The sequence below is a fragment of the Nipponia nippon genome, unplaced genomic scaffold, assembly GCF_047370975.1.
Source record: "Nipponia nippon isolate SJK-2023a ecotype South Korea unplaced genomic scaffold, ASM4737097v1 scaffold_2, whole genome shotgun sequence".
Taxonomy (NCBI): domain Eukaryota; kingdom Metazoa; phylum Chordata; class Aves; order Pelecaniformes; family Threskiornithidae; genus Nipponia; species Nipponia nippon.
In genome coordinates, this window is record NW_028262336.1 from 98,508,764 (window position 1) to 98,532,822 (window position 24,059).

At 41.6% G+C, this 24,059-nt stretch overlaps 1 protein-coding gene across 8 annotated transcripts in view; it reads right to left on the minus strand.

Annotated features, from left to right (window-relative positions):
• The window catches only part of ENOX1 (ecto-NOX disulfide-thiol exchanger 1), a 369,896-nt gene that overhangs the window by 89,229 nt on the left and 256,608 nt on the right, over positions 1-24,059 (minus strand). For all 8 annotated transcript variants that reach the window (XM_087756887.1, XM_087756894.1, XM_087756890.1 and 5 more), the window contains 3 exons: positions 18,229-18,402; positions 16,266-16,472; positions 7,404-7,637 (listed from right to left, as the gene is read on the minus strand). In XM_087756887.1, the coding sequence (XP_087613013.1) occupies positions 7,404-7,637; positions 16,266-16,472; positions 18,229-18,402 (615 nt within the window). The remainder of the gene's footprint in view (positions 1-7,403; positions 7,638-16,265; positions 16,473-18,228; positions 18,403-24,059) is intronic.

Sequence of the window (24,059 nt, forward strand, 5' to 3'; positions counted from 1 at the left end):
TGTGCTGGCTGCATACGTTTTGGGTTGCATTAATGATCTCATTTTTCTCTGGCCCTTCTGTAAGATGGGAAGGGACAGGAGTGCCCTTATGCTAAGCTCTGCCCTGACCAGTAGAAATCCAGTTAACAAACACTCCTTGAAGGTATTCTTGTGAGCACTGAGAATGACTGTGCTGCAGGGCATATAGAGAGGGGACAGGAGTCGTGGGATGTGTCCCAGCTATTTGCCTCTGATTGACAAGCTGTCCCTGTCAGCTGTATCTGTGCCATAGGAGGATGTTGTGTCCCCTGCCTCTTCCCCACCTGCTCAGCACTGCTCCTTCACTCACGGTTACACTGCCCTCAGGTCTGCCTGGAGCCGCTCACACTCCAGTTCCAGTCTGTCAAATTGGGCTCAGTCCAGCTACTACAGGAAAGGGGTAGAGGCCAGTTCAGGATGCAAACTTCTTCACTCCATATAACCGCAGCCAGGGGAGGATGTATGGCCAAGGTTACTGTTAATCTGACTTCTGATGTAATAACTTATTATGCTAGAACTAAGATTTCTAAACTGCAAATACTGAATTCAATACAGAAAATAATAAACCACAGTGGGTGACTGCTGTGGGTGAATCAGGTCAGGGTAAAGGTTTACAAACCTCTCTCATCAGTAGGTTCAGCCCAGCTCCCCTGTGCATCAGGAACAATTTGCTGCTCAGCACATGCCACTTTTGGTACCACAATGATGACCTATTTTTCTCTGGGTTTAAGAGCTTCTCCTGCACCGAGTGCCTGCCACTGACCTAGAAACACAACTCTTCAGCTACCACCCTCACCTTCTTTTTTCCCCTGCTCAAATACCTTATATAATTGTGCCATGCAACACACACATCAGTCTGGTATTTTGGGGATTAATAACATTTTTAACCCAATGGCACTGCATAATAAGTGAGAATCAGGGAATACAAATTCTTACTGCCAAAGGGTTATTTTAAAGAATGATTAATATCCACCTTACTATTTCTTAAATAGCCTTAACTGTATGCTATAACCAAGAAACTTTTCCAGTTATGTAATAAACGACTAGCTGAAACTAGATTTGATAAAAATATGCATATACATTTACTAAAAGATATCTTAAAAGGTACTCCCTCTCCCCTGTATCATCAAACTCTTTCTTCCAAATTAAATCACACAAGATTCTTCCAGAGGTGGGTGTTTCATGTGAGACACAGAAATCCATTATCTTATCCTGCTGATGCCATTATTTCCAATAAAAAGTAATTATGAGGGTATTGAGTTTCCTCCCTATTCCTCAAAATCACACCACAAACTTTCAGATCGGTGAGCTGCAATTTCCCAGTTCACAGTAATTAACTTGAGTCATTTTGCAGTATGGTACATTTAATCAAGTGGGTTTATATTAAAACCTTAAAATTCACATTGATACAATACAGATTAGGTGAAGGAGGACACTTTTAGTAATACACTTAACAGCGAACGTATTTCTTGCAGGCTTTCAGAGGAAGGTGCCCAGGGAACTGGGTTACCAGGCTGCCGATAGCTGAACCCACCTTACACTCCTCTGCCAGCAGACAAAAGTGCCCTTGCACCGTGCCTGCTCACAGCCCCTGTGCAAGGCTCTCGGAGCCAGATGTATTGTGTCAGAGCAGATGTCAGCAGCATATGGAAGAAGGAAGGAGAAAATGATGATCTAAAAACGGGAAGGGTGAGTGAACAGATTTGACGCTAAAGCGTCGAAACATGTCTGTGGTAGGGCTCTGTCCTGATATACTACTAATAAAAAAAGATTGTGCTAAAAAAAGGTTTGGAGTCTTTCAGCAGCAATTAAACCTGTCATTCACTGGATTTGTTCAGAGGATCTCAGCTTTGCATCCCCTTCTGATATAGCCCTGCACCGAGTTCGATGCTTTCTGTGTGAGACTTGCCTCTCTGGATAACGGCACCGCTTCTGCAGCGCTCCACAAGTCTGGCTCTCAAGTGCAGAGTGATAATGAAAGCAGCGTGGTTTTCTTCTCAGTGAAATATCCTATTTCCCAAGCAATTAAATGTTGTTTATATTTCAAACGATGTGCAAGGGTTGAGATTGTCAGGCTTGATGTTACCTGAATCTTGCACAAGATGCATCCCCAGTTAGTTCATTCTACTCTAACTGCCATCTATTTATTTAAATTTCCAATCTGTTCTCTCTTCAGGGGATAATACAGTGCCTGGCAAAGAAGCAGCTTCTCAATTTTTCAAATGATATTTTTTTAAATGGAAAACCACATGAATAACTTTCCTGTGCTCATAAAAAACCACTGTATTTAAAAGGGAGGTAAATTCCGGGGTATTGTATATAACTTGCAGATATTTATGTCTCCTTTTCTCAAAATATTTAAAAAACAGATAATCAGGTATAAAGAGATGTCTTCGTTAGATGGTGCAACTATTTAACTACCTGCAGGAAATAAGACAGATGTAGTATTTTAAAGGAGCTTATTTGCAAGAAGAGATTTCTGAAGATGATACCATTAGGTACAGATATGCTTGAATTAAGAATACCATAATGTTCGAAATTCGGCTTTGAAACGCAAATGTCATAAGCACACAGATTAAAATGTTTTGTTCCAATGCACCTGACAGAGCAGCATTCCACTTAAGGATAAAAGGTTCAGCCTATCTCCAGCTGTGTGATGTTCTGGGCACCACATTACTCAACCGTTTGTAAAGCACCCAGGAAAACAGATGTCAGAGTATGCAAATTTGATCCTAAATATCTACCGACACATCTCACTGTGCAGTAATAACACATCTGATTTAATACTGAGGAATTAAAATCTCAAAGACACGCACCAAACAAAATGCTGCAATGAACCGGGAGGCAAGAAGGTCACGTTTTTATAATGTAACAGCAGAAGACACAATATTCTGCTGGTTTTGTTAGAACAAGAATTCAGGGTCTATTCTCAAAGGCTTTTTATGTAGGCAGTTCACATTTACACGTCACTGTAAAAGACCTTGGTTTCCCAGAATTCACATCTATGAATATCTTGAGATATTTCCTCAAGGAAACACAGATTTTTACCTAAGGCAGGAGGATGTCAAAAAGGAGGCCAGAAGTTTCATTACCCTGAGTTATACTTAGCTGTTATCTTATTTCATGGCAATCAGAGAATGTTTTGATGAAACTATTTGCAGTGTCATGACAAATTTTGGAATATTTGGATCAAAAAGTAGATTTGATTAGAAGTTAAATTTTACGTTACCATTTTAAAAAACAGCACCTATTTTTTATTTTGCTTTTTCCCTTCAAATCTACTTTAGTGGTTTGGAAGGTCAAAAAACCTCACAAACAAAAATAACTTGTCATGCAAAATTAAATAGCAGTTTCATTTTCCCAACTACCTTGCAAACCTAAAATGTGTGGTACAAACCTAACACTCACCAGCATAGCCCTGGTATGAGAAGGAGCTCATGTTTTTCCCCATGTTACCTATCTAGTTTGAATGCTGGAACTCATTTCATTCTGATAGTCCAGGGTCAGTTCTCTTCTGCCTTCTATGTCCTGGAGTCATGAAGAAGGCTTGCGAACATGATATGGGAGTGCATGAAACAAATTTAAATCTAGTATTTTGTGACAAGTCATCTTTCCAATGCAGTAAATCTCCTCTTTTATGAACTCTCATCTCCTTGGCTTCTCCCTCTTTTGGCTCTGGCTGTGACCAGCAAAGAAGATCACTAGCAAATTATCAATGCAGACCAGCTCAAAAAATGTTTAATCAATGACAGCTAGTAGCGTAGGCCTATATTTTTAGAGCTACAGGCTCAAATCCATGAGACCTACACCCAAGATACTGGCAATATGTCGCTGCCACATAGTGAAAAGTGGCAACAGCAAAACATGATAGGTGAACAGGGTGAGGAACAACATCACAGGCACTTAGAGAAAAGAAAAGTGAATACACTCTTGGCTAACAACATGAAAGGTGAAGAAAAATGTCCATACTGCCAACAAGAAAAAAGTTCTGAAGGATTTAATTTGCATGACCCTGGAGACCTTAGTAGAGAAAAAAAAGGAAAAGGAAAAAGAAGAAGAAAACGAAGCAGAAAAAGAAACAGAAAAAGATACCCATTAAATAGCACTGTCTGCCACAGGCTAAAATGGGAAGCTGTGAAGCATTACACTGCTCCACAGTTTGATGGCTTTTCCTTATTTCTGCATAAATCAAATGTTGTAACCAAGTTCTTTACCGATATGAAGCGATTTGAGATAGTCCACATAGATTAGGGAATGGAGAAGAAGTCATAACCCCTCATGTTTTTGCAGGTATGCAAGGCCTCATATGCAATGGTGGTATCTTAGTTCCCAGCCCCAGTCACCAGGCAGTCCATTTTGAGAAAACAGTTCTTTTTTTCTATGAAACTCCATACCAATAAAGATTTCCTGGCTGAAATTTTATAATGAACTTTTGTTTCCAATCAGCATAAAAGATCCTCTATACTCTCTCACCCAGTCTCCTCTACAGCAGTTACGGCTGTACCAGGTGACTTCAGCACATGAGAGGAATAGGAATATGCTGACACTACTGGGGTGAGAGTTTCCAGCCAAGTCTGGTGCACAAAAACAATGATTAAGTCTTATGCTGCAGTTTGCAGAAGGTGAAAAAAGATATTGTCACCTCTGTTATAGACTCAATAAATATCTAGACCACAACAGGGGACTGGCTGATGAGCCTAGTTCATCTCTGCTTGCCATCAGATTTCCTTGCTGTCAGGAATTTCCAAGGTTATTTTGACAACAAAAGTTGCTTGAATTCAGACCAAGTTTTGTGTACATCTGTGATTGCAAAGCAGTATCTTGGGATGACAGATGTTTGGCTATTTTGACTTGCTTTTCAGCTAGTGTTGCTGAGTGAAGTTCTGGTGGCACTGCAGGAGCTGAAACCTGCACGTTGGGCACCTGCAGCTCTGTCTCATGAGCTGGCAACAGAGCCCAGGAGTCTTTTGAAGTGGACACCACGGGAAGGTCATGACTTTCCTTAAGAAAACAACTGCAAAGGATCTGCTCAAAACCCGATCTTTCAAGGTAAATCCTGCCAAGAATGGATATATTTTGATCCTTCTTTTCTTTAGGATGAATTGTCCAAGCTTTTGCAGCAATGCAAATCTGATGATATCCAGAGAGATGAGATTTTGACCACAAGTTTTATATACGTGTGTGTGTGTGTGTACACATTTATGTATGTTCTGTTAGCTTCACTGAAGTCCACATTTAAATTGTGAATGTATGATGACATGAAATGCCCTTTGCCAGAGTTAAAGAAGTTTTTTTAGTGTTGCTTTACTTCTGGTTTTAGGATGTCAAAAACTGCTCATGTGGTGAATCCATGTTGCCCAAGGGAGGCCACAATTCTACCCCACTGCCTTACAGATACTGGCTATGATGCCAGAGGAAAGGTAAAGCAGACCAGTATAATGACTGAGCCCCACCTCTGCTTTCTAGAGTACCTAGTACAGGAGACAACTCATGACCAGAGAGAAGACAGGGGGCTTCTTTGCATTCTCCATCCCCAACAATCTATACAGATCCAGGGCTGGTGCCATTAATCTCTCTACAAGGCAATTGCTAATTAGCGAAGTTTTAAAAATTGCAATATGTATTTTTGCTGGATTTTAATGATTTTCTAACCAATAAAAAATAAACTTACCTTTTTGATTTCTTAATTTATTATATATAATTCTGTATGTTTCTGAAAGTTTACCTTTATTTCCAGAGAAATAGTCACGTACATGGTGTTGGTCTATATCATGCTCAAAATATTTCTATATTAAACTTGTGCATATACGCCAAGCTCTGGTCAAATGTCCCTCAGGAGAACCAAAGATCTAAGTACTTGGAATAAGTTTTAATTAAGTATGGAAACTTCCCAGAATGAAAAGAAAAACCCTTCTAAATATAGACATCTTAAACATCTTGCAAAAACCCACATTCGGTTGCCCCAAGCAATGGCTAGCCATACGGAAGAAATTGTCCAGACTTCCTGCGTTTTCTGGCTTAGTTCAGGAAACCTCTAGGCCTTACTACATAAAGAAAAACTTCCCCATAAAAGATTAACTCCTAAAATATTCAATTGAAAACAGATTCTGGGAACAGATGGATCTGAAACTCTGTATTGTATTGTGTAACCTCTAGAGGAGCTGGACTGGAAGCTAGGTAAGAATTAAAAATTCTTGTATTTGGGCCTCTCTCCTCCTTTTCTCCTGGTCTATCAATCCATCTGGATTATTTTACTCATCTCCCAGTTACTTCAGGAATTATTTAATAGGGGAGTGTATGTGGTGAGAATATCAGTCAACCAAACTAATAACAGACCAAGGTAACAGTGACAACTAACAGGGACCAATGCAGTACTCAAAGAGACAGTAGAGTGCATCTCTGCTCCATGCTCCAAGGATGCAACACTTTGCACTGTCCTTCTCCGGTTTCCCAGACATGTTTTGTAGTTAGAACAGAGGCCAGTGTGTTGACAGCTAGATAGCCTAAGTCTAATCTGGATAATTCTGAAACGGTGGCAAGAATCACAGTTTCTTGTGACCTGGCACATAGTAAAGTAACGTGCTTGGCCACCACGTGGGGAAAGAATGCCAAACACAATTGCTAAACACTTAATGAAAACAAACACAACCCTAAGGGGTATGAGGAGTTGTTTGCTTGATCTATTTTTTAATTTCTTTACCATGAATAATTTTATTTCTTTGCTTTTTACTTTCTTTGTTAACTACTAAAGACAGGAATCCTCAAGCTGCACCCTTGAAAAATACTAACTCGCTAAGTGTACCTAGAAAAAAACAAGCAAGCAAGCAAACGCATACCAAACCAATATGCTATCTTGCACAAGTAATTCTAACCCTAAAGAGGGAATGAAAGAATGGATGGTGTGTGTCAGAGATAAGTTGTACCACTGCATCTGAAGGGCAAGTTAAAATGCAGCTCATGAGGGCAATTTAAATGCTAGGAATTGGGACAGTCGCACGCATGTAATGTAGTAACATATCAGTCAAGGAATAAAGACATTTTAAGAATTAGGCCTTTGATATGAAGGATGTTTGTAACAGGTTGTCTTATTATGAGAGCGTTTCCAAGCTAGATGATGACAGCAACTGAACAGAAAAAAACCCTACTGTAGTACACTGAATGTTGTGCTTTAGCTGTTAAACCACAGGTAGATGGACAGATGTTATACATTTCTAGCAGGTGGGTGAATATAATTACCATTGGCATAGAAATGGCAGAGGAATGGGAGAAAGCTAACAGGGCAAATAATGAAATACATCGGAGAGAAATCCGCTCCCCTTCTCTGACTTCTGGATGGCTCCTGCTCTTAAGGAATAATACACTGAAAAGTATCAAATGCTGCTTACCTTTCAATTTTTCAGCCAACAAAGCAGCTTCGTGTTCAGAATAATGCATTATTGCCGGAGGAGAAGGAGGGCGCAGTCTGTCTTCTTCCATTTTGCGTCTGTGGCGTTCTTCTCGGGCCAGCATTCTTTGTTTGCATTCCCATTCATAAAAGTCATCTCTTGCCTGAGCAAAATCAACATGAAGGCGACCTGAATCCTTTTTGTCTGTGCTAGATCCTAATCTCATGCGGTAACCTGTAACCAACAAGCAGAACTAACTGTTGCAGGACTTCTTTGCCTTTTTTTTTTTTTCTTTCCCCTGAAGTGCAGTTAAGTAAAAATGTACGTTAACAGATTCCCACATATCTACACAGGATCTATCAATCATTGTGCTTTCACAGAAAGATAAACATTCATCCACTCATTTTTCCTTGCAATTTTCTGCATCAACTATCAACACAGTAGATGAGCTGAAAAAGTCGACCCAAAGGTACAGAATCTACATTCCTGTTTAGGAGTCTCTCAAAAATATTTTTCTACCTGATGCTCCCAAACCTTATAAGTGCAAAGGCTAGCTAAAAAAAAAACAACTCCTGGAAAAGGATCTGTTTTGGTTATAATGTAGAGTCCTTCTTCCCCTGATCCTGTTGAGATCGTTGTGCAGTTTAGTGTTTTTCTCCAGCCTGTCAAAGGAATTGGAAGTATGGGGAAAGGCTGAATTTTATAAAAACCATTACTATAGATGAATGAGAAAATTGTGCTACATAAATGCCTGGGCCACAAAGAGAGTGGTGTCATACCTGCATTGATGCTAGATCTCAAATTTTGAGGCTTTATAATTGCAAACACTACTTCCCAGTTCCCCATTGGAAATGATCTGGCAGCAAATATAAAACCACCTACAAATGAGTTGAGTTCAGCATTCTTTAAAGTTATTTTAAAACTGTGGATGGGTTTATTAGACATTTGCAAGACCCCTGTCAGAACAAATAATGAAACCTGTTGTGCCTCATCTTTAGCGATGTTCTACATATTCATGATTTGGTCAATGTATCATATGCTAAAGCTAGCAGACTGCAAAGACAACAGGGCCCTGCTCTGAACTAAAACCCTTGACTGCTGTCAGAGGACAAACAAATCATGCCAAAGCTATAAAAGGAGCTTTTTGTGACCATACTGTGGAAGAACATATGCTGGGCACCTATCTTCTCTCAAGTTTTATTTCCAAGGCTGAAAGATACTCGCAGAGCACTTTCTCTAACTTTCAAAATACTGATTCAGAGAAAGTACTATGTAGAAAGCTGCACACAGAGCCTTCAGATGCAGATAAATTAATCAGTCTGCACAGCTCGTTTCTCCATGCCAACCCACTGCAGTAGCCTCAGAAGCAGAGCAGCCCAGCAGAGACTTCTCAAATCACAGGATGCTGCGGAGATGAACTCTATGCTGAGCTGGCATATAGGAGGCTCTTCAGAAACACACACTGATACAACCACTGTGTAGTAACTCCAGGGGCAGGAAGCTCCCATTCAAAATGGCAGGAAAAATGGTGTTTGATGCTTTTGAACAGCAATCCAAGAGAACCTACCGTTCAGTCTCATGCTTTGCCTGTGGTTTGAAGAGCTTCGGCACCTCACCACCACAGTTAAAACTCAGTTTTGAACTCTCTCCAGGGACAGCAAAGCTAAGACTTATGTAGTAGATTAGGAGCATCTTTGCAAAAATGCGTATCTAGGCATATTCTGTTTGTTTTACTGCTGGAAAAACATCCTGCTGTATGAATACAAGGGACTGTCTGTACTACAGCACATATGAGACAATAACTTCAAAGACATTAAATATCAATATACGTAGTGGTCCTTCCAAAAAAAATAATCCGGGTGCCTTTTGATTTGACATTTTCCTTTCAAACAACTTGTGGAGTTCAGCTAAGTAGCCTGTCAGTGAGGAAGAGATATGACTTTCATTTTCCAACAGGGAGCACAAACCCAGATGAAAAACTTGAGCTAAGTGTTTCAGAGGTCCTTCAAAGCCAGAAGGCATCAAAAACTTCCATGGAACCTACCAAACCTGGTCTCCAAGGTTCACGAGCTTGAGGCGAAGTAGAACTGAATATTGCAAAAGAGGCAAATGAGGGGATTGTTTGTTATTTTAAAGCCCCCTTTATTTTGCTCTGCTTTCTCTTGTTCAGAGGAGTAAACACTACTTTTTCCCCCTGTTTGCAGTCATATATGTAGCTCTAGTCACAAGGTGTTGAAGAGAAGAATTACAGATACACCATATTCAGTGACACATTATAGAAGAAGAGTGTGTGTGTGTGGGTGACCTTTCAGAGCTGGACCCTGAACTAACAAGGGGGTAATTATGTGGTTTTATCCACAGAGGTGTAGGCATGAAGGGACCAGCCAAAAGGGGTCAGTGGTGCAGCTACCCTGATAACCGTGACAAATGCTACACACCACCCCCGCCCCCCCCCCCCCGCCCAGTTCGACTCACCAGCTGCATTCCTCAAATAGTTATCGCTCTATGCCAAAATGGCATTATCAGCAATGTGAAAGGACACTGCCAAGGTGCCAGGTCTCGTGAACCTAAAATTAGATCTCCCAGCTGGGCTGTACTTTCCAGGAAGACAGAGTCTCTCTTCCTCTCCCCCATCTTTTGCCTCTGTTGGCAGGAGCACAGTGGGCATGGACAGAGAAACACAGCACTGCAGGACGCAAGACTCTTGTGGACCTCAAAGCACCACTTAATCTGAATAAAGAACTAGTGAAAAGAACCATACATACACAGGTTGCGTGTGCACCGGCAAAGCTGAGTTTCACTAAAGTGGCCATCATTTTTGAAGTAAATGGGGATAATGGAAAAAAAAAAAAACCCAAACCATCAAACAGTGTAAATTGCAGTCCAAAACCCAGTACCCTGTGTAGCACTGGACAAATGGTTCCCTTTAGGTAACCAGTTTAAGTGCCTCAAATTAACAGATTTTTGAAATTGCCCATGAATCACACTGAAAAAATCTCACTGCTTGTCTAACTCTTAAGAATGAAGGTGGCCAGCCGGCCAGGTGGTTTCCACCAGCACAGAAACTTAGAATAACCTGGGTCAGAAGGGACCTTGGATGTCATCTAGTCCAATTCCCCTCTCAGAGAAGGGTCAACTTCAAAGTCAGATCAGGTTGCTCAGGGTTTGGCATCTTTCCCTTAACAGAAAAAGAAAATGCCTTTGGCATGGGTTCTTGTACCCTCCTAAATCAGGCTTTGGGGACACTACAGGACCAATGGCCTGGCCAGTGAAGAACAGACTCCTTGATGGGTCGATAGCCAGCAAGATGCTGTGGAGCAAGGGGTGCACCACTGGCAGGTCCTATCTGGAATATGGGATCCTCAGGCACCCCTTTGGGACGGCAGCTCTAAGCTGTGGGGCTGTGGGAGGCTCGCTCTTTTCCATACCATGTCTCCTTATTGATGTTTGAGGGTATTTAAATGCGTGAGAGAACCACCTGCCATTGCCTCCCCTTCACGCATGAGCAATGAATTGCCCTCACAGACCCTTTTGTCCATCTCTTTGCTCAGGACTGCAGCTAGCACTAACTGCGTGCCTCGCTTGTCATTTTTAATTTCAGTTTCGCACATGGCGGCAGAGGAAAAGATTTTGGGAGCTTGCCAAGACCCTCACTTTAAAGGAGCAGCAACAGGAAAAATTAAAGAGGGTGCTAAATAAAAATCAAACACAGTATTTGCGTATCACAGGTCTAGTCAAAACTATATGGCTTGACTTACCTTTGAGTGTTGCTATATTGGGGACCAGCCAATAGCTGCTCTCTAACTGGGGATCTAGATCAGAGTGTCGATGATGATCATTGAGAACATAAAATAAAACCAGTACATGGTACTAAATGGAAATCCACAGAGGAAAATATCAGCACAGGAAAAATGCATACACAGGTTCTTGGGATATAAAAAGGTCTGTCTCAAGCCATCTGTTTGTCCCATATTTTCAAGTCCAGGGCCATCAATATTTGCAGGAGTTACTAAATTGTCAGCCACAAGAGTAAAGTACATACAGTTTGGAGAAAGAGCTTTCTCATGGGCTGGTATGTCAATTTTAGAAAGTCTTTTCCTCAGGAGATCAAAATGTAACTTTCAGGGCTAAAGAAAACCCGCCTTTCCTCAAGTCCACTTTTTAATCATAGTCTTCTACCCATCTCCCAGTCTAATTTTCATACAGGTTTACTTGGGAATAGAAAGGAAAAAAATCAGTGATTAAACTACTTGATGGATTTTGTAATCACTTGCACTATTCTGATGATAAGCACGGGATAAGTACAAAGTTTGATGAGATTAGATGGGGTAGACAGATAAAACTGATTAGGCAGACAAAATCATCATTATATTACAGATATCAAAGGCATGACTTTCCCCTAATATAACACGCATACTATATTAACCACAAATTCCGTTTGTATGTCTCTTTTGTCTCTTATAGGTAAAAGAAAATGCCTTAACAATATGCTTTATCCCCACCATTTCAGAATACATTATGTTTGAGAATGGAATAAAGACTGGTTAAAACCCCCCAATATTTCAGTACAAATAAAACATGCCCCTGCCCAGTGCCAGACCTCCCTGCTCTGTGGTGGTGGGGGACAGTCAGTGCTCCCTGTTTCATCTGCAGAGTTCAGCGCTGGTGACAAAAATAAGTGAAATTTGGCTGCAGCGTGCCCGTGCTTTTCTTCCTCCTCCCTACCTGCTCCACTGGTTCTTTCCCTGATCTGGTCAAAGACACTAAGCACAACCCTTTAGAAGAAAGAAGAGGTATGGAGGAAAAGACAGATGGGAAGGGAGGCTGTGGAGCAGACGGTAAGAGGAAGTGTAGACAGCAACGCGACTGTGACGAAAGGAAACGGAGGAAGGAAGGATGGATCAGGAACTTGGAAATAAACTGGCAGAAAACTCAGGATAAAGAAGGATGAGGAAGGGAATCTGCCACGTCCATCTCTGCTCATTTCCCTTATTCTGAATGCGCACTCTAGTGCATGATGAACGAGGACACACAGCAGCACAGGGAACCTCTAATTATCAAATCTGGTCCTCCAGGATTTAAGGCATATAAAATTAAAATAAAACTTCACTTGGAGTGAAGCAAAGGGTGCAGTCAACTGTCGAGAATCACAGAATCATAGAATCATAGAATCTTTAAGGTTGGAAAAGACCCTTAGGATCATCGAGTCCAACCGTTAACCTAGCACTGCCAAGTCCACCACTAAACCATGTCCTCAAGCACCACGTCTACCTGTCTTTTAAATACCTCCAGGGATGGGGACTCAACCACTTCCCTGGGCAGCCTGTTCCAATGCCTGACTACCCTTTCAGTGAAGAAGTTTTTTCTAATATCCAATCTAAACATTCCCTGGCGCAGCTTGAGGCTGTTTCCTCTCATCCTATCACTCGTTACTAGGGAGAAGAGACCGACCCCCACCTCGCTACAACCTCCTTTCAGGTAGTTGTAGAGAGCAATAAGGTCTCCCCTCAGCCTCCTCTTCTCCAGACGAAACAACCCCAGTTCCCTCAGCCGCTCCTCATAAGACTTGTGCTCTAGACCCTTCACCAACTTTGTTGCCCTCCTCTGGACACGCTCCAGCACCTCGATGTCCTTCTTGTAGTGAGGGGCCCAAAACTGAACACAGTACTCGAGGTGCGGCCTCACCAGTGCTGATAGTCCAGGGGCACTATCACCTCCCTGGTCCTGCTGGCCACACTATTCCTGTTACAAGCCAGGATGCCATTGGCCTTCTTGGCCACCTGAGCACACTGCTGGCTCATGTTCACATGGCTGTCAACCGACACCCCCAGGTCCTTTTCCACCAGGCAGCTCTCCAGCCACTCCTCCCCCAGCCTGTAGCGGTGCATGGGGTTGTTGTGACCCAAGTGCAGGACCAGGCACTTAGCCTTGTTGAATCTCACACAGTTGGCCCCGGCCCAACGATCCAGCCTGTCCAGGTCCCTCTGCAGGGCCTTCCTACACTCCAGCAGATCGACACTTCCACCCAACTTGGTGTCATCTGCAAACTTACTGAGGGTGCACTCAATCCCCTCATCCAGATCATCAGTGAAGATGTTGAACAGGACCAGCCCCAACACTGACTCCTGGGGAACGCCACTCGTGACCGGCCGCCAACTGGATTTGACTGCATTCACCACCACTCTCTGGGCTTGGCCGTCCAGCCAGTTTTTAACCTAGCGCACAGTGCACTTATCCAAGCTGTAAGCAGCCAGCTTCTCCAGGAGAATGCTGTGGGAGACAGTGTCAAAGGCCTTACTAAAGTCCAAGTAGACAACATCCACAGCCTTCCCCTCATCCGCTAAGCGGGTCACCTTGTCATAGAAGGAGACCAGGTTAGTGAAGCAGGACCTCCCTTTCATAAACCCATGCTGGCTGAGCCTGATCCCCCGGTTGTCCCGCACGTGCCACCTAATGGCACTCAAGATGATCTGCTCCATGACCTTTCCCGGCACTGAGGTCAGGCTGACAGGCCTGTAGTTCCCACGATCCTCCTTCTGACCCTTCTTGTAGAGGGGTGTCACATTTGCTAACTTCCAGTCATCTGGAGCATCCAGGTGGAGGAGCAGGTCGGTGACTGCCACCTCTTTGACAACTGGGGCTTCATTCTGCATCCTATCTCCATCTCCCAGCTCAGGGGCCTGAAAACCCTGAGGTTGACCAGTCTGACTATTAAAGACTAAGGCAAAGAAGGCATTAAGTACCTCAGCCTTCTCCTCATCCTTCGTGGCAATGTTCCCCCCCGCATCCAACAAAGGAGGGAGATTCTCCCTGGCCCTCCTTTTGTCGCTGATATATTTGTAAAAACATTTTTTGTTATCTTTAACGGCGGTGGCCAGTTTAAGTTCTAGCTGGGCCTTCACCTTTCTAATCTTCTCCCTGCATAACCTCACAACATCCTTGTAGTTCTCCTGACTTGCCTGCTGCTTCTTCCAAAGGTGGTAAGCTCTCCTTTTTTTCCTGAGTTCCAGCCAAAGCTCTCTGTTCAGCCAGGCCAGTCTTCTCCCCTGCCTGCTCGTCTTACAGCACAACGTCTTCTTCATCTTATGGAGAAGCAGGAAATTGAGCTAGAGGGATGCTGGCTCTGGCCCAGGGTGGCAGCCTGTACGTTTCTGAGCTTTTCTATGCTCTCTTTCTTGCCACTGTTTTTTTTATCATATACAGTAATAACAGCTCATACTGAATCTGGTGAGCCCCTCCTCTGCTCTGTTACTGGTGAAGATGGGGCCCCCTAGACAGAAGTTGGAAAATGTGCTACTGCTTTTTACTACTGCAATGGCTGTAATCTGTCCCAATGAACTACAGCGTTATGGAACTAATAAGTGAATAAACAAATAAAGAGGAAGGATGGAAACTGGGAAGAGAAGATGAGGAGGGATGAAGAAATGAAGTGAAAATAAAAAAATAAGGAAGAAAAAAACAGGGTGGAATGAATATCTGGAAGAAACCTGAAAATACAGCAATATTTCAAATAAATCTTTATACAGACCTCATAAAACTCACAATTTTCTGTAGCTCTTCAAACAGATATTTAAAGCAAGCAGCCAAGTTAGGAAAAAAAACCAACACAAAACCAAACACAAAAACCTTTGTGAAATAAAGGAGCTAGGTTTTTCCTGACCACGTTTCAAAAGTTCAGGTGTTTTCTTTTCTTTCTTTCTTTCATTTTAAGATGTAGTTGATGCTGATTTGAGAGACCACTTGTTTCTAGCTGTGTGAGCTTCCTACAGACACCTACAGGACATTTGAGGTTATGTCCTTACTGCTAAACAGAAGATGTTCAGGGTGGGAGCCCAAACAAGGTATCCCTAATCGTTAGCTGCCTCCCAGGTTCCATTTGGGATAGTCCCAGTGGGTCCCTCTGAGGTCACCCTCCACAGGGTGGGTGGCTGTAAGCCAGTCTGTGTCAGCTCATCTTGGCCAAAGAGCAGTCCCTGGCCCTTTTTTATTTCAGAATACCTTGCATGTGGGGTGAAAGTGTTACACTACACTTGCGGGGCAAAACAACGCTTGTGGGTCTCCCCAGAACCCAGAAAGAGAGATGAACCAGCCTGCGGAGACAAATACATACAGGGGATGAGATCCAGCTCAGAAAGGTGAAGAAGGGCTCAGTTAGGAAGCCAATCCTCATATGAAGAAGCCTGTAACCTTAAGAGGGCACTGACAGTCACTGAAGCCTGATATGTGAAAGCAGAATTGATTTTCGTCTTTCTCCTTTCTTTTTTCCCTGTAAGTTAGAGGGGTTTTTTGTCTGTTCCTTTGCTGGAAAATAAAAGAGATTCTGAAATTTTACACCTGAGTTTCTGTGGCACTCATTGTCCTGTGAGGCAACAAACGTAGCTTACAGATGGGGCTCAGAATCTAACCCATGCAGTAGCTGAATATATGCACGCATAAAGGCAGACTTTATTCAGACTGCACTGCAAATCTATAAAAATATGCCAATGAAATTGCCAGCCTATCAGAGAAATTGGCACTGGAAAACAACAGCGTTTCTGGCCTAGTGCCCTCCTCTTTCTATAACCTGTGAGGAAAACTATAGAAACCTGTGTAAATCGAAAATAAGATTGTTCTGTAGTGAATTTCAGGTTCTGTTGCATTGTTGTGGGATGGCAGGAAATTGCTACCGGGTAAGCAACATACAAAACCATGCACAAGTCTTGGCAGACACAGAGAAATACAGAATTGCCCCTTGCCACTCCAAGCTACAGTCACTGAGCTCAAGAAAGACTTGCTGAGATAAAAGCTAAGAAAATAAGCAAACATTAGCATCACAAAATACAAATGAGAAGCAAGGAAAATCCATTAAAGAATGTGAAGTACCAGAAAGGTAAATGGCTTTATCAACCATGAACTCCTCCGCAAAACGAATGTGACAAAAATTCTTCTTGCTTTTCCGAATTGCTGTTATATCTCCACACTGCTCAAAGACTTCCTGAATAATTTCCTCCGTTGCGTTTTCTGGTAATCCTCCAACAAACACTGTTTTACACCCAGGAGGTCTCTCTCTTGTTGAAGGTGGTGGAAGATCTAAGTCAAAACAGAAATCACATTGGAATACAAAATTTGTCTTTTGATCCACTGGCTCTATTCATTCCCCTAATCAGTTCTGGACAGCAACAGTTATTTGACATAGCATGGAGGTGGAAGAGAGGGAGAAGCAAAATAATTGAATATTGCAGAGATTGTCCAAAACTGATTACTTGAATCTAAACCTTTTCAAGCTTTAGGTGGCATTTCAGAGATTAATTCCTGCCACTGCGGGCTGTTCTCCAGGACAGACAGTAAGGTCTAAAAGGATCTTTCTTTTGCCCGCACAGTCACACAAAAAATAGAAAATATTCTCTTTCAAAGCAGGGGAGCTTCTGCAACTGATTTGACCCGAGCACAGATCTCAAGCACTGGTGCAGTACATTCAAAGCCTGAACTTCACCATCTCTGGCTCATACCCATCACTTGCCACACTTGCCAAGTGTGCGGGCCCTCTGCAAGCCAGCCCATGCTGCGTACACCCCCGGCACATGGGGTGGACAGACACCTTTCCCTGGTCTTAGCATAATTTCATTTCTGTCTCAGAGTACAAGAGCACAGCAAACAGAAAAACAAAGTGGGAAACACAACGAAGTGACAGCATGATGAAGATGCTCTACCGGTTATCTGTTTTGTCTTGTTGCCAGATAATGGAGCAGACACCAGCACATGGGAAGGATAACCTCGCTGTTTACAAGTGTCATGAAGTGGAGTGGCTAGAAATGTTATTTTTATGTGTGTGTATATATATCTAAAATATATACACACTTAAATCATGAAAACTATTAAATTTTTGAAGGTTGTGTAAAAATATACTCTGTCATAACACTTCACCTTGTTTATATGTAGATTACTAGAGTATTCCTCTAAAAGTAATTCTCTCAGAAGGAATCTGATTCATATGACTTAGTTTTTTGGCCCTTTAACACAGGAAATGGGGTTACAGCCTTAAAATATACATACATATACATATTCACACACACAGCCAGTTTGATTAAACCATGATCTGGGTACACTGCAAATCCAGAGCACCAGACTATTTGCTTAATTTTCTCTTTTGTCTTCACAGTGATAGTGAAAGCTGCTGGTCTGATGGCTCTGAAACTAAACTCCTGGGGCTAACATACACAAAATCAGGCTTTGTGCCTGAGCTGGTGACTCAGTGGGAAAAGTTTTCCATTTGCACAAAGTCCCAGAAGGGGCAGAAGGAAGCCAGGTCCCAGCTCTCAAAGAGGAGAAACAGGTCATCCGCATGCTGCCCCCTGCAAAACAGTAAGAGAGGAGCCGTAGTCCCCCTTTCCCTCTACCTCCCCCATGTAGGGACCAGAGCTAGCCAGCATTTGGGTGCTAGGTGCTGTGTTCAGGGACGTGAGCCCAGATTGTTCCCATCTAACTGTGGGCACCTGAAGGGGAGCATGGAGATGATCAGCACCCTATAATTACTATATTTTGTGACATTCTGATCTAAAGGAAAGTCAGATTTCTACCAGGAGAAGTGTAGAACTTCAGGCTCTGTTAGATGTGTTTAAGTAATTATTTTTCTTTTTTGTACAAACTGAGTAGGTTTTTTTACATGACCTTACAGAGATGAATAAGTATGCTCTGATACCATACCACACTTTACACACAGAGTAGACCTTAGAAGGAAACACCATACTTGCCTACACTGTATTTAAAAATTATAATTTTTATTAGATAAAAAAATTTTCATGCAATATATTTAGGAAAATAACATTATTTCATCAGATCCACTTACTTGGGTTTGGAGGGAAGAGAGTGCAGCTTTTGCAGTGAATTATTTCTTTGACTACAGGCACATCTGTTGGTGGTGGTGGCGGCACTAACCCCATGCCTGGTATCATTGGGTTAATCGGAGTGATTCCAGTCATCATGCTAAGGCTTGGATCAAAGCCTGGTACACAGATTGAATCTGTAAATATATAGCATAAAATCCTGGGCTATAAATCTTGAAACCACTTGTTACTATTTTCTTGCACAGACAGTTTTGCTTTAGGCTTTTTTTTTCAAGCATCACTGTTAAAAAAAGGAGAAGGGAAAAGGAAAAATGGAAAAGGGAAAAGGCAGAGCAATAGGGAGGAGAGAGGGAGAAGGAGAAGGAGAGGGAGAGGGAGGTGCATTTTCAGTTAAAAAAATAAACTATGCATAAAGAAGGGAATGTTACATAATTTAAAATATTAATATGACTGAGTAAAACACAGCACATTAAAGTGTAAAACCATGCACCATGAATATCTGTTATTATCTGGAATGCAATTTTCTGTTTCATAATGCTACTGTTGGGTTTACATTGCTTTCTGACCAGAGTGTACTAAGAATGTAATTTAACATCGATATGCCCTCTCCATCTAATTGTCAGACAGATTTATCACAACATAGCCTTCTCACATAAGTGACCTTGATTTACGAACACTACAGAGAAAGATCCATTTCTGGCTGTTTTATAGAAGTGTAGTCAGCCAAGACTTCTAACCATTTTACCCTGGAATACAAAGTTTCAGCTGTGTAGAATGGGGTCTTTTTGAACCTTGGAATTAATTCCTTCTTGTCCTGTTATTTAATAGGATTAGTAGATTCTCTTCAACACATGTATTATTAAAATATACCACTACAACCCCATAAAGTAAAATGCATATTTGGCAAATGTTACTCTTTCTCCTTCCTGATCTCTTTGCCAAGACTTCCATACATATTATTTAAAGCTGAAAGATTTACTGGGGAGCACCAGTGCTGTAAGACCAAGAATTGTAATAAGCAGATGTTTCAGATGAACTGAGAGCCAACTTCTGAAATTTTCTTTCGTTAAAAACAAGTCTCTCTTTTGAGAGACTGATGTCTTTGTTGGCATAACACTGCTGCTATTTGGTATCATCAATTATTTAAAAGAAGAGAGTTACTTTGGTGTTCTACAGGTTTTCTGCTGAGTTTTCTGGCTAGCAACTGGAAAGTATTTAATGATACATGCAAACGCAGGGTTTGGTAGCTCGGGAGCTTGTTTGTTTTGAAGAAGCAAAGAGGGAAACAACTCCTTCTCTAGGATTTATATATATATATATTTAGGAAATTTGAGCTACATTTGCTACGAGGCAGCATGATCAATGGAATGTGACCAGAGATGCCTGTTTCTTCATCCTAAATCTGCTGCTGAGAAGCTATGTGACCCTGGGTCAGCCCACTGACCTTTCTGTACCTTAATTTCTGCATCTGCAAAGCAGGTACAATAATACTCACTTAGTGGTGAGGATTAGCTCACATTTTTATAGCACTTTGCAGGTGTAAAGCACTCTGTGGGGGCTGGAAATTAGCATTATGATTCCGGTGAAACATCCATAATCATCTTCTCCAGGAAAGACAAATGAGGATTGAGAACCTCTACTCCAATAGAGGTTGTATCTGTCTTGGCCACATGCTCCCTGCTCTCCACACATTGACTGTGAGCCTTCATCACTTTCAGGCAGTTCTGTACAACAAGCGTAGCAAGCGCATAGCAAGCAAGGATTTGCTTTAGGCTTATTGAAGACTAGTATTAATGAAAACTCATATTACATTACTTTTTTTAATAAGTGGACTTATGAAAAAGGATTTGCTCTGGGTATGATGCTTTTCTTCAACATCGACGTATATGCATTGCTTTTCAGATTAAGCTTTGAAACTCAGAGCCTGTCATTTATTTCATGGGATGCAGTGGTGGCTGTATTAAATATTCATGGCTAGTGAATGCTGGGAGATAAAGTCAGAGGTGAAAGGGCAACATGCAATTCAAAGAAGTCCTTAGCCTATGCTAATTTGCTTGATCTCATTTTTAAAAGTCAGACTTCCGACAGTCACAGCGGTCCATCCCGTGCAGCACTCTCCTGCTGCAGGTGGAAGTCCATCATTACTACTCGCTGTTGAAGCGGCCCGCAGAGCTCCGCAGCACGCAAAGCAGAGCACCGCAACAGCACTCAACGCACGATGTCATACCAGTCTTCTCCTAGGATCAGGGAAAACTGGGACTGGAAAGATGCCGAGGGAGGCATCTCATCCATCCCTCTGGACGAATGTAGGATCAGCTACAGTCCTAGCTGGATATGAAATTTCATACTAAATCCAATATCCCCAATAGACCCATAGCGTTCTGAGGCAAGGATGGAGCAGGTGGAAACATACAAGAAGAGGGACCAAAGGGCAAGTTCTCCCTGTCCTGTATGCATCTTTCAGGTCCTATGTGACAGCCAAGGAAAAACATTGTCACCTGGTGACTGCTACCACAAGTTATATATAACCATTGCTGTTCTCTCTTTAAGACAACTACTAGATATTTTTCAGTTTCTCTAAAAGAGTAGTGAACTGAAACAACAGCAAACTCTGCCCAAACCACAGACACATGCTCTCACTCAAAGGAAAGATGGCAGGTTTCAATAAGGCACAGTTTTCTGAATGTTCCTTTGGTAGTGGTGAAGATACAGAGAAAAACAAATCTAAGGGAGATGGCAACAAGGAAAACTCATGTCCACAAACACTGCTAACATGGCCTCAAAAGGGACCTGAGAGGAAGCGCTTTTAGACTGCAGGCTAATCAAAACAGGTTTGTGATTTAAGTGGAAGAAAATTGTTTGCCACTAATTCCTGCCACGTTCAAGGAAATGTGACTTTGTAAGTAACTTTGTCTGTGTTAAATAAGTACATGGCTTTGTCATCAGTTTCTTTTACAACTGGAATCAATCTACAACAGCACAAGCAGAGCGCTGGGGGCCAACACTCCCGAACGTCCTTCTAGGTGTGCTGGGACTCTGTGCCTCCAGAAGGTGACTGTGCTGAGGTACATTGAAGAGAACTGAGTCAATAACTCTTGACATCTAATTTCATACCTTGCAGGAACTAATCCAAACCCCACTAAGGTCAAAGGCAAGACTACTGAAGGCATGGAGAGCTTTTAACCAGGACCAGGTTTGCTTTCTCTGTTCTCTTGAATAAATTGCTTCAGTTTCCCAATGTGTTAAATTGAGAATGAAATGCTTTCGTACATCACATGAGAACTGACAGGATGCATGAGTGCCATTTGTAGAGCATCCTGGAAATGAAACCATTTCTCTCAATACTAAAACCTATTACTATGCATTGCAGTGATGGAAAATTCAGCTGGATTTCTGAGCAGTGAAGATCTTGTTCAGACCCCCAAAGAGAATGGTGGCGCTTGCATCTACAGAGAAGCTGATGCAGGCCACCTGCATATCACTGACAAACCACGAAGAGAGCCTACAGATGGGTTGTCCAAAGGAAATACTGGTCTGGATTCTGAGGTGCAGAGAAAAAGGAACTGATAAAGTCACTGGAAAGGAAAGTCAATAAATTTGCCACATCTGTGATAGGATCCAGAAAAATCCCAAGTTTAACTATATTAATGCTACCAAGCGGTGCAATAATAGAAGTTGGATATATAGCTCTTGTCTAGGGATAGGGGGTGATCATCCATCAGCATCACCACTGCAGTCTGCTCCACGTCCTGGCATAATGCCTATTTGGAGCAGGACCAGGACACCAGAGTTAGAGCTGAAGACAACTCCTGTTGAACTTACTGGTAAGTTTGTTGGTCTACAGAATCAAAGATACTGATAGAGTTATGCAGGATTACAAAAAATGGGAATCAACCCTGCCCACGTACATTTTTTTAACAGATCCATTTGGATACATGATTATTAAGATATTGTAGACATGGATACACTACATTGAACACAGATAGATATAAATTTACATACTACACATCTGAAGAGTCAAACAAGTAATATTTTATGCTTTCAGTGATCATAGCATTATTTTTAAAGGGATCTATACATATATTCATGCAGCTAGGTAAGCGTTTATGATCTCTTGGAATTATAAAAACCAACTTGGCAGAAGAGAGAAAGTTTACATTTGAAAAATGTTCATAAATAATTACTAAATGAAATAATTAAAATGAAAAGTAATCAGAGACGATAAAGAACTTTAAGAATGGAAAAGCACATGTTGCTCAAGTTAGAGCCCCTGTGGATACTGTATATAAGGCTTGAATATTCACACATTTGCACAAGAAAGTAAAAGCATTGAACATCAATATTTTCAAGTCCACATTCTGCCTAAATTTGGCAAAATGAGCTAATTCCTATTTCATCTAATAAGAAATTGGCATGGTGGAGAACAATGAAAACCTCTGAAGAACAAATATCTGGAATTGGCAGTCAGAGAGGCAAGAAGATAAATCTTCTTGAACACTTGGAGTTGTTTTTAAAGCTCCTTTTTCTTTCAAGTAGAATATAGGAAGAACAAAATGTTTCACATGAACTCTTTGGGTCTGGAAAAAATACAATAAAATCCCTTTAAGGATAACTATATTCTAACAGAGTACATAGTATAAAACAATTGCTTTTATTAGCCTGCATTTTGGGAGTGTAGAAGCAACTTTGTCATCCATAAAAATAGCCACACACGTCTTGGAGAAGCATCCTCCTTTCCTTCTTTGGCAACAGTTGCTGTCTGAATCACCTTCTGGTTTTGCCCAAATAACAGGGATGCACACTCCTGCCAACTGTGCTTTTGGGGATTGCACTCCATCACCAACACTTAGTTACCACCCCATTTCCACCAGCCCTTACCACAAGTTATATATCTGCTCAATATTACTTTTTAAGGGTATAATCCCCTATGTGATTCTCAGTATTAGCCCTTGGATGTGTTATTTGTTTTGCCTGCAACTGCCAATTGTTTCTGTGGTGTTTTCTGACAGCTGCCAAGTTGTATTTCTGTTGGATGCATAAGAACACCCATGTGTGCAAACACGGATTTGTTTGTGTGCCCCTACTTGCATGCATGGAAGGTTTCCACCACGGACAACCGGCTGCATGCCGGTGGCTACAGTGCTCAGACGTGCTGGTCGAACAGAGAGACAGTGAGTGGTGAAAACAATGATCTGAATGCAAAATAGCTAACCAAACTAAAAAACATTGAAGGGTCCCCATGGCCTGGGAGTGATAATTTTACACCTAAGAAAACCAGTCTATTTTTTGCTTGGGTCGAAATACAGAAAAAGAACTGGTTCCAGGAATGGAGTTGCCTGCGAACATGCACTGCAAGAATTAGGACAGTCCAGGCAACAGCTGGTAATAAATGTAGTAAGATGCTCGTTAAACTTTGGTTTCTGAGGATAAAAAAAGAAAATCTTCTGGAGACTAGAGATTTGATTGTGTACTTTAGAAACACCATTGACAAATATTTCAAGACTGAACATAGAGTTGATTTCTAAAAGCTGAGATTTAAGTTTTCCTGAAAAAGTCTGCCTCCTTTAAAACAAATATATATATATTTATATATATATATACACATATATATAGGGAGAGAGGAGTACATATTACTTGGCAGTAGCAAAGAAGGAGTAGCTGCTTTTTTTCCTGAAATCAAGGAAGAACCTTATTAGAATAAGAAAAAGGTTGTTATTCTAAAAACTTCTTGTGTTTTTATCTAAATTCTCCCTCAAAATTCTACAGTCTGCCAGTGTCTTTATCCTCATGTCAGTCTCCTTTTTTCTGTATCATTAATTAAGAATGAATATTC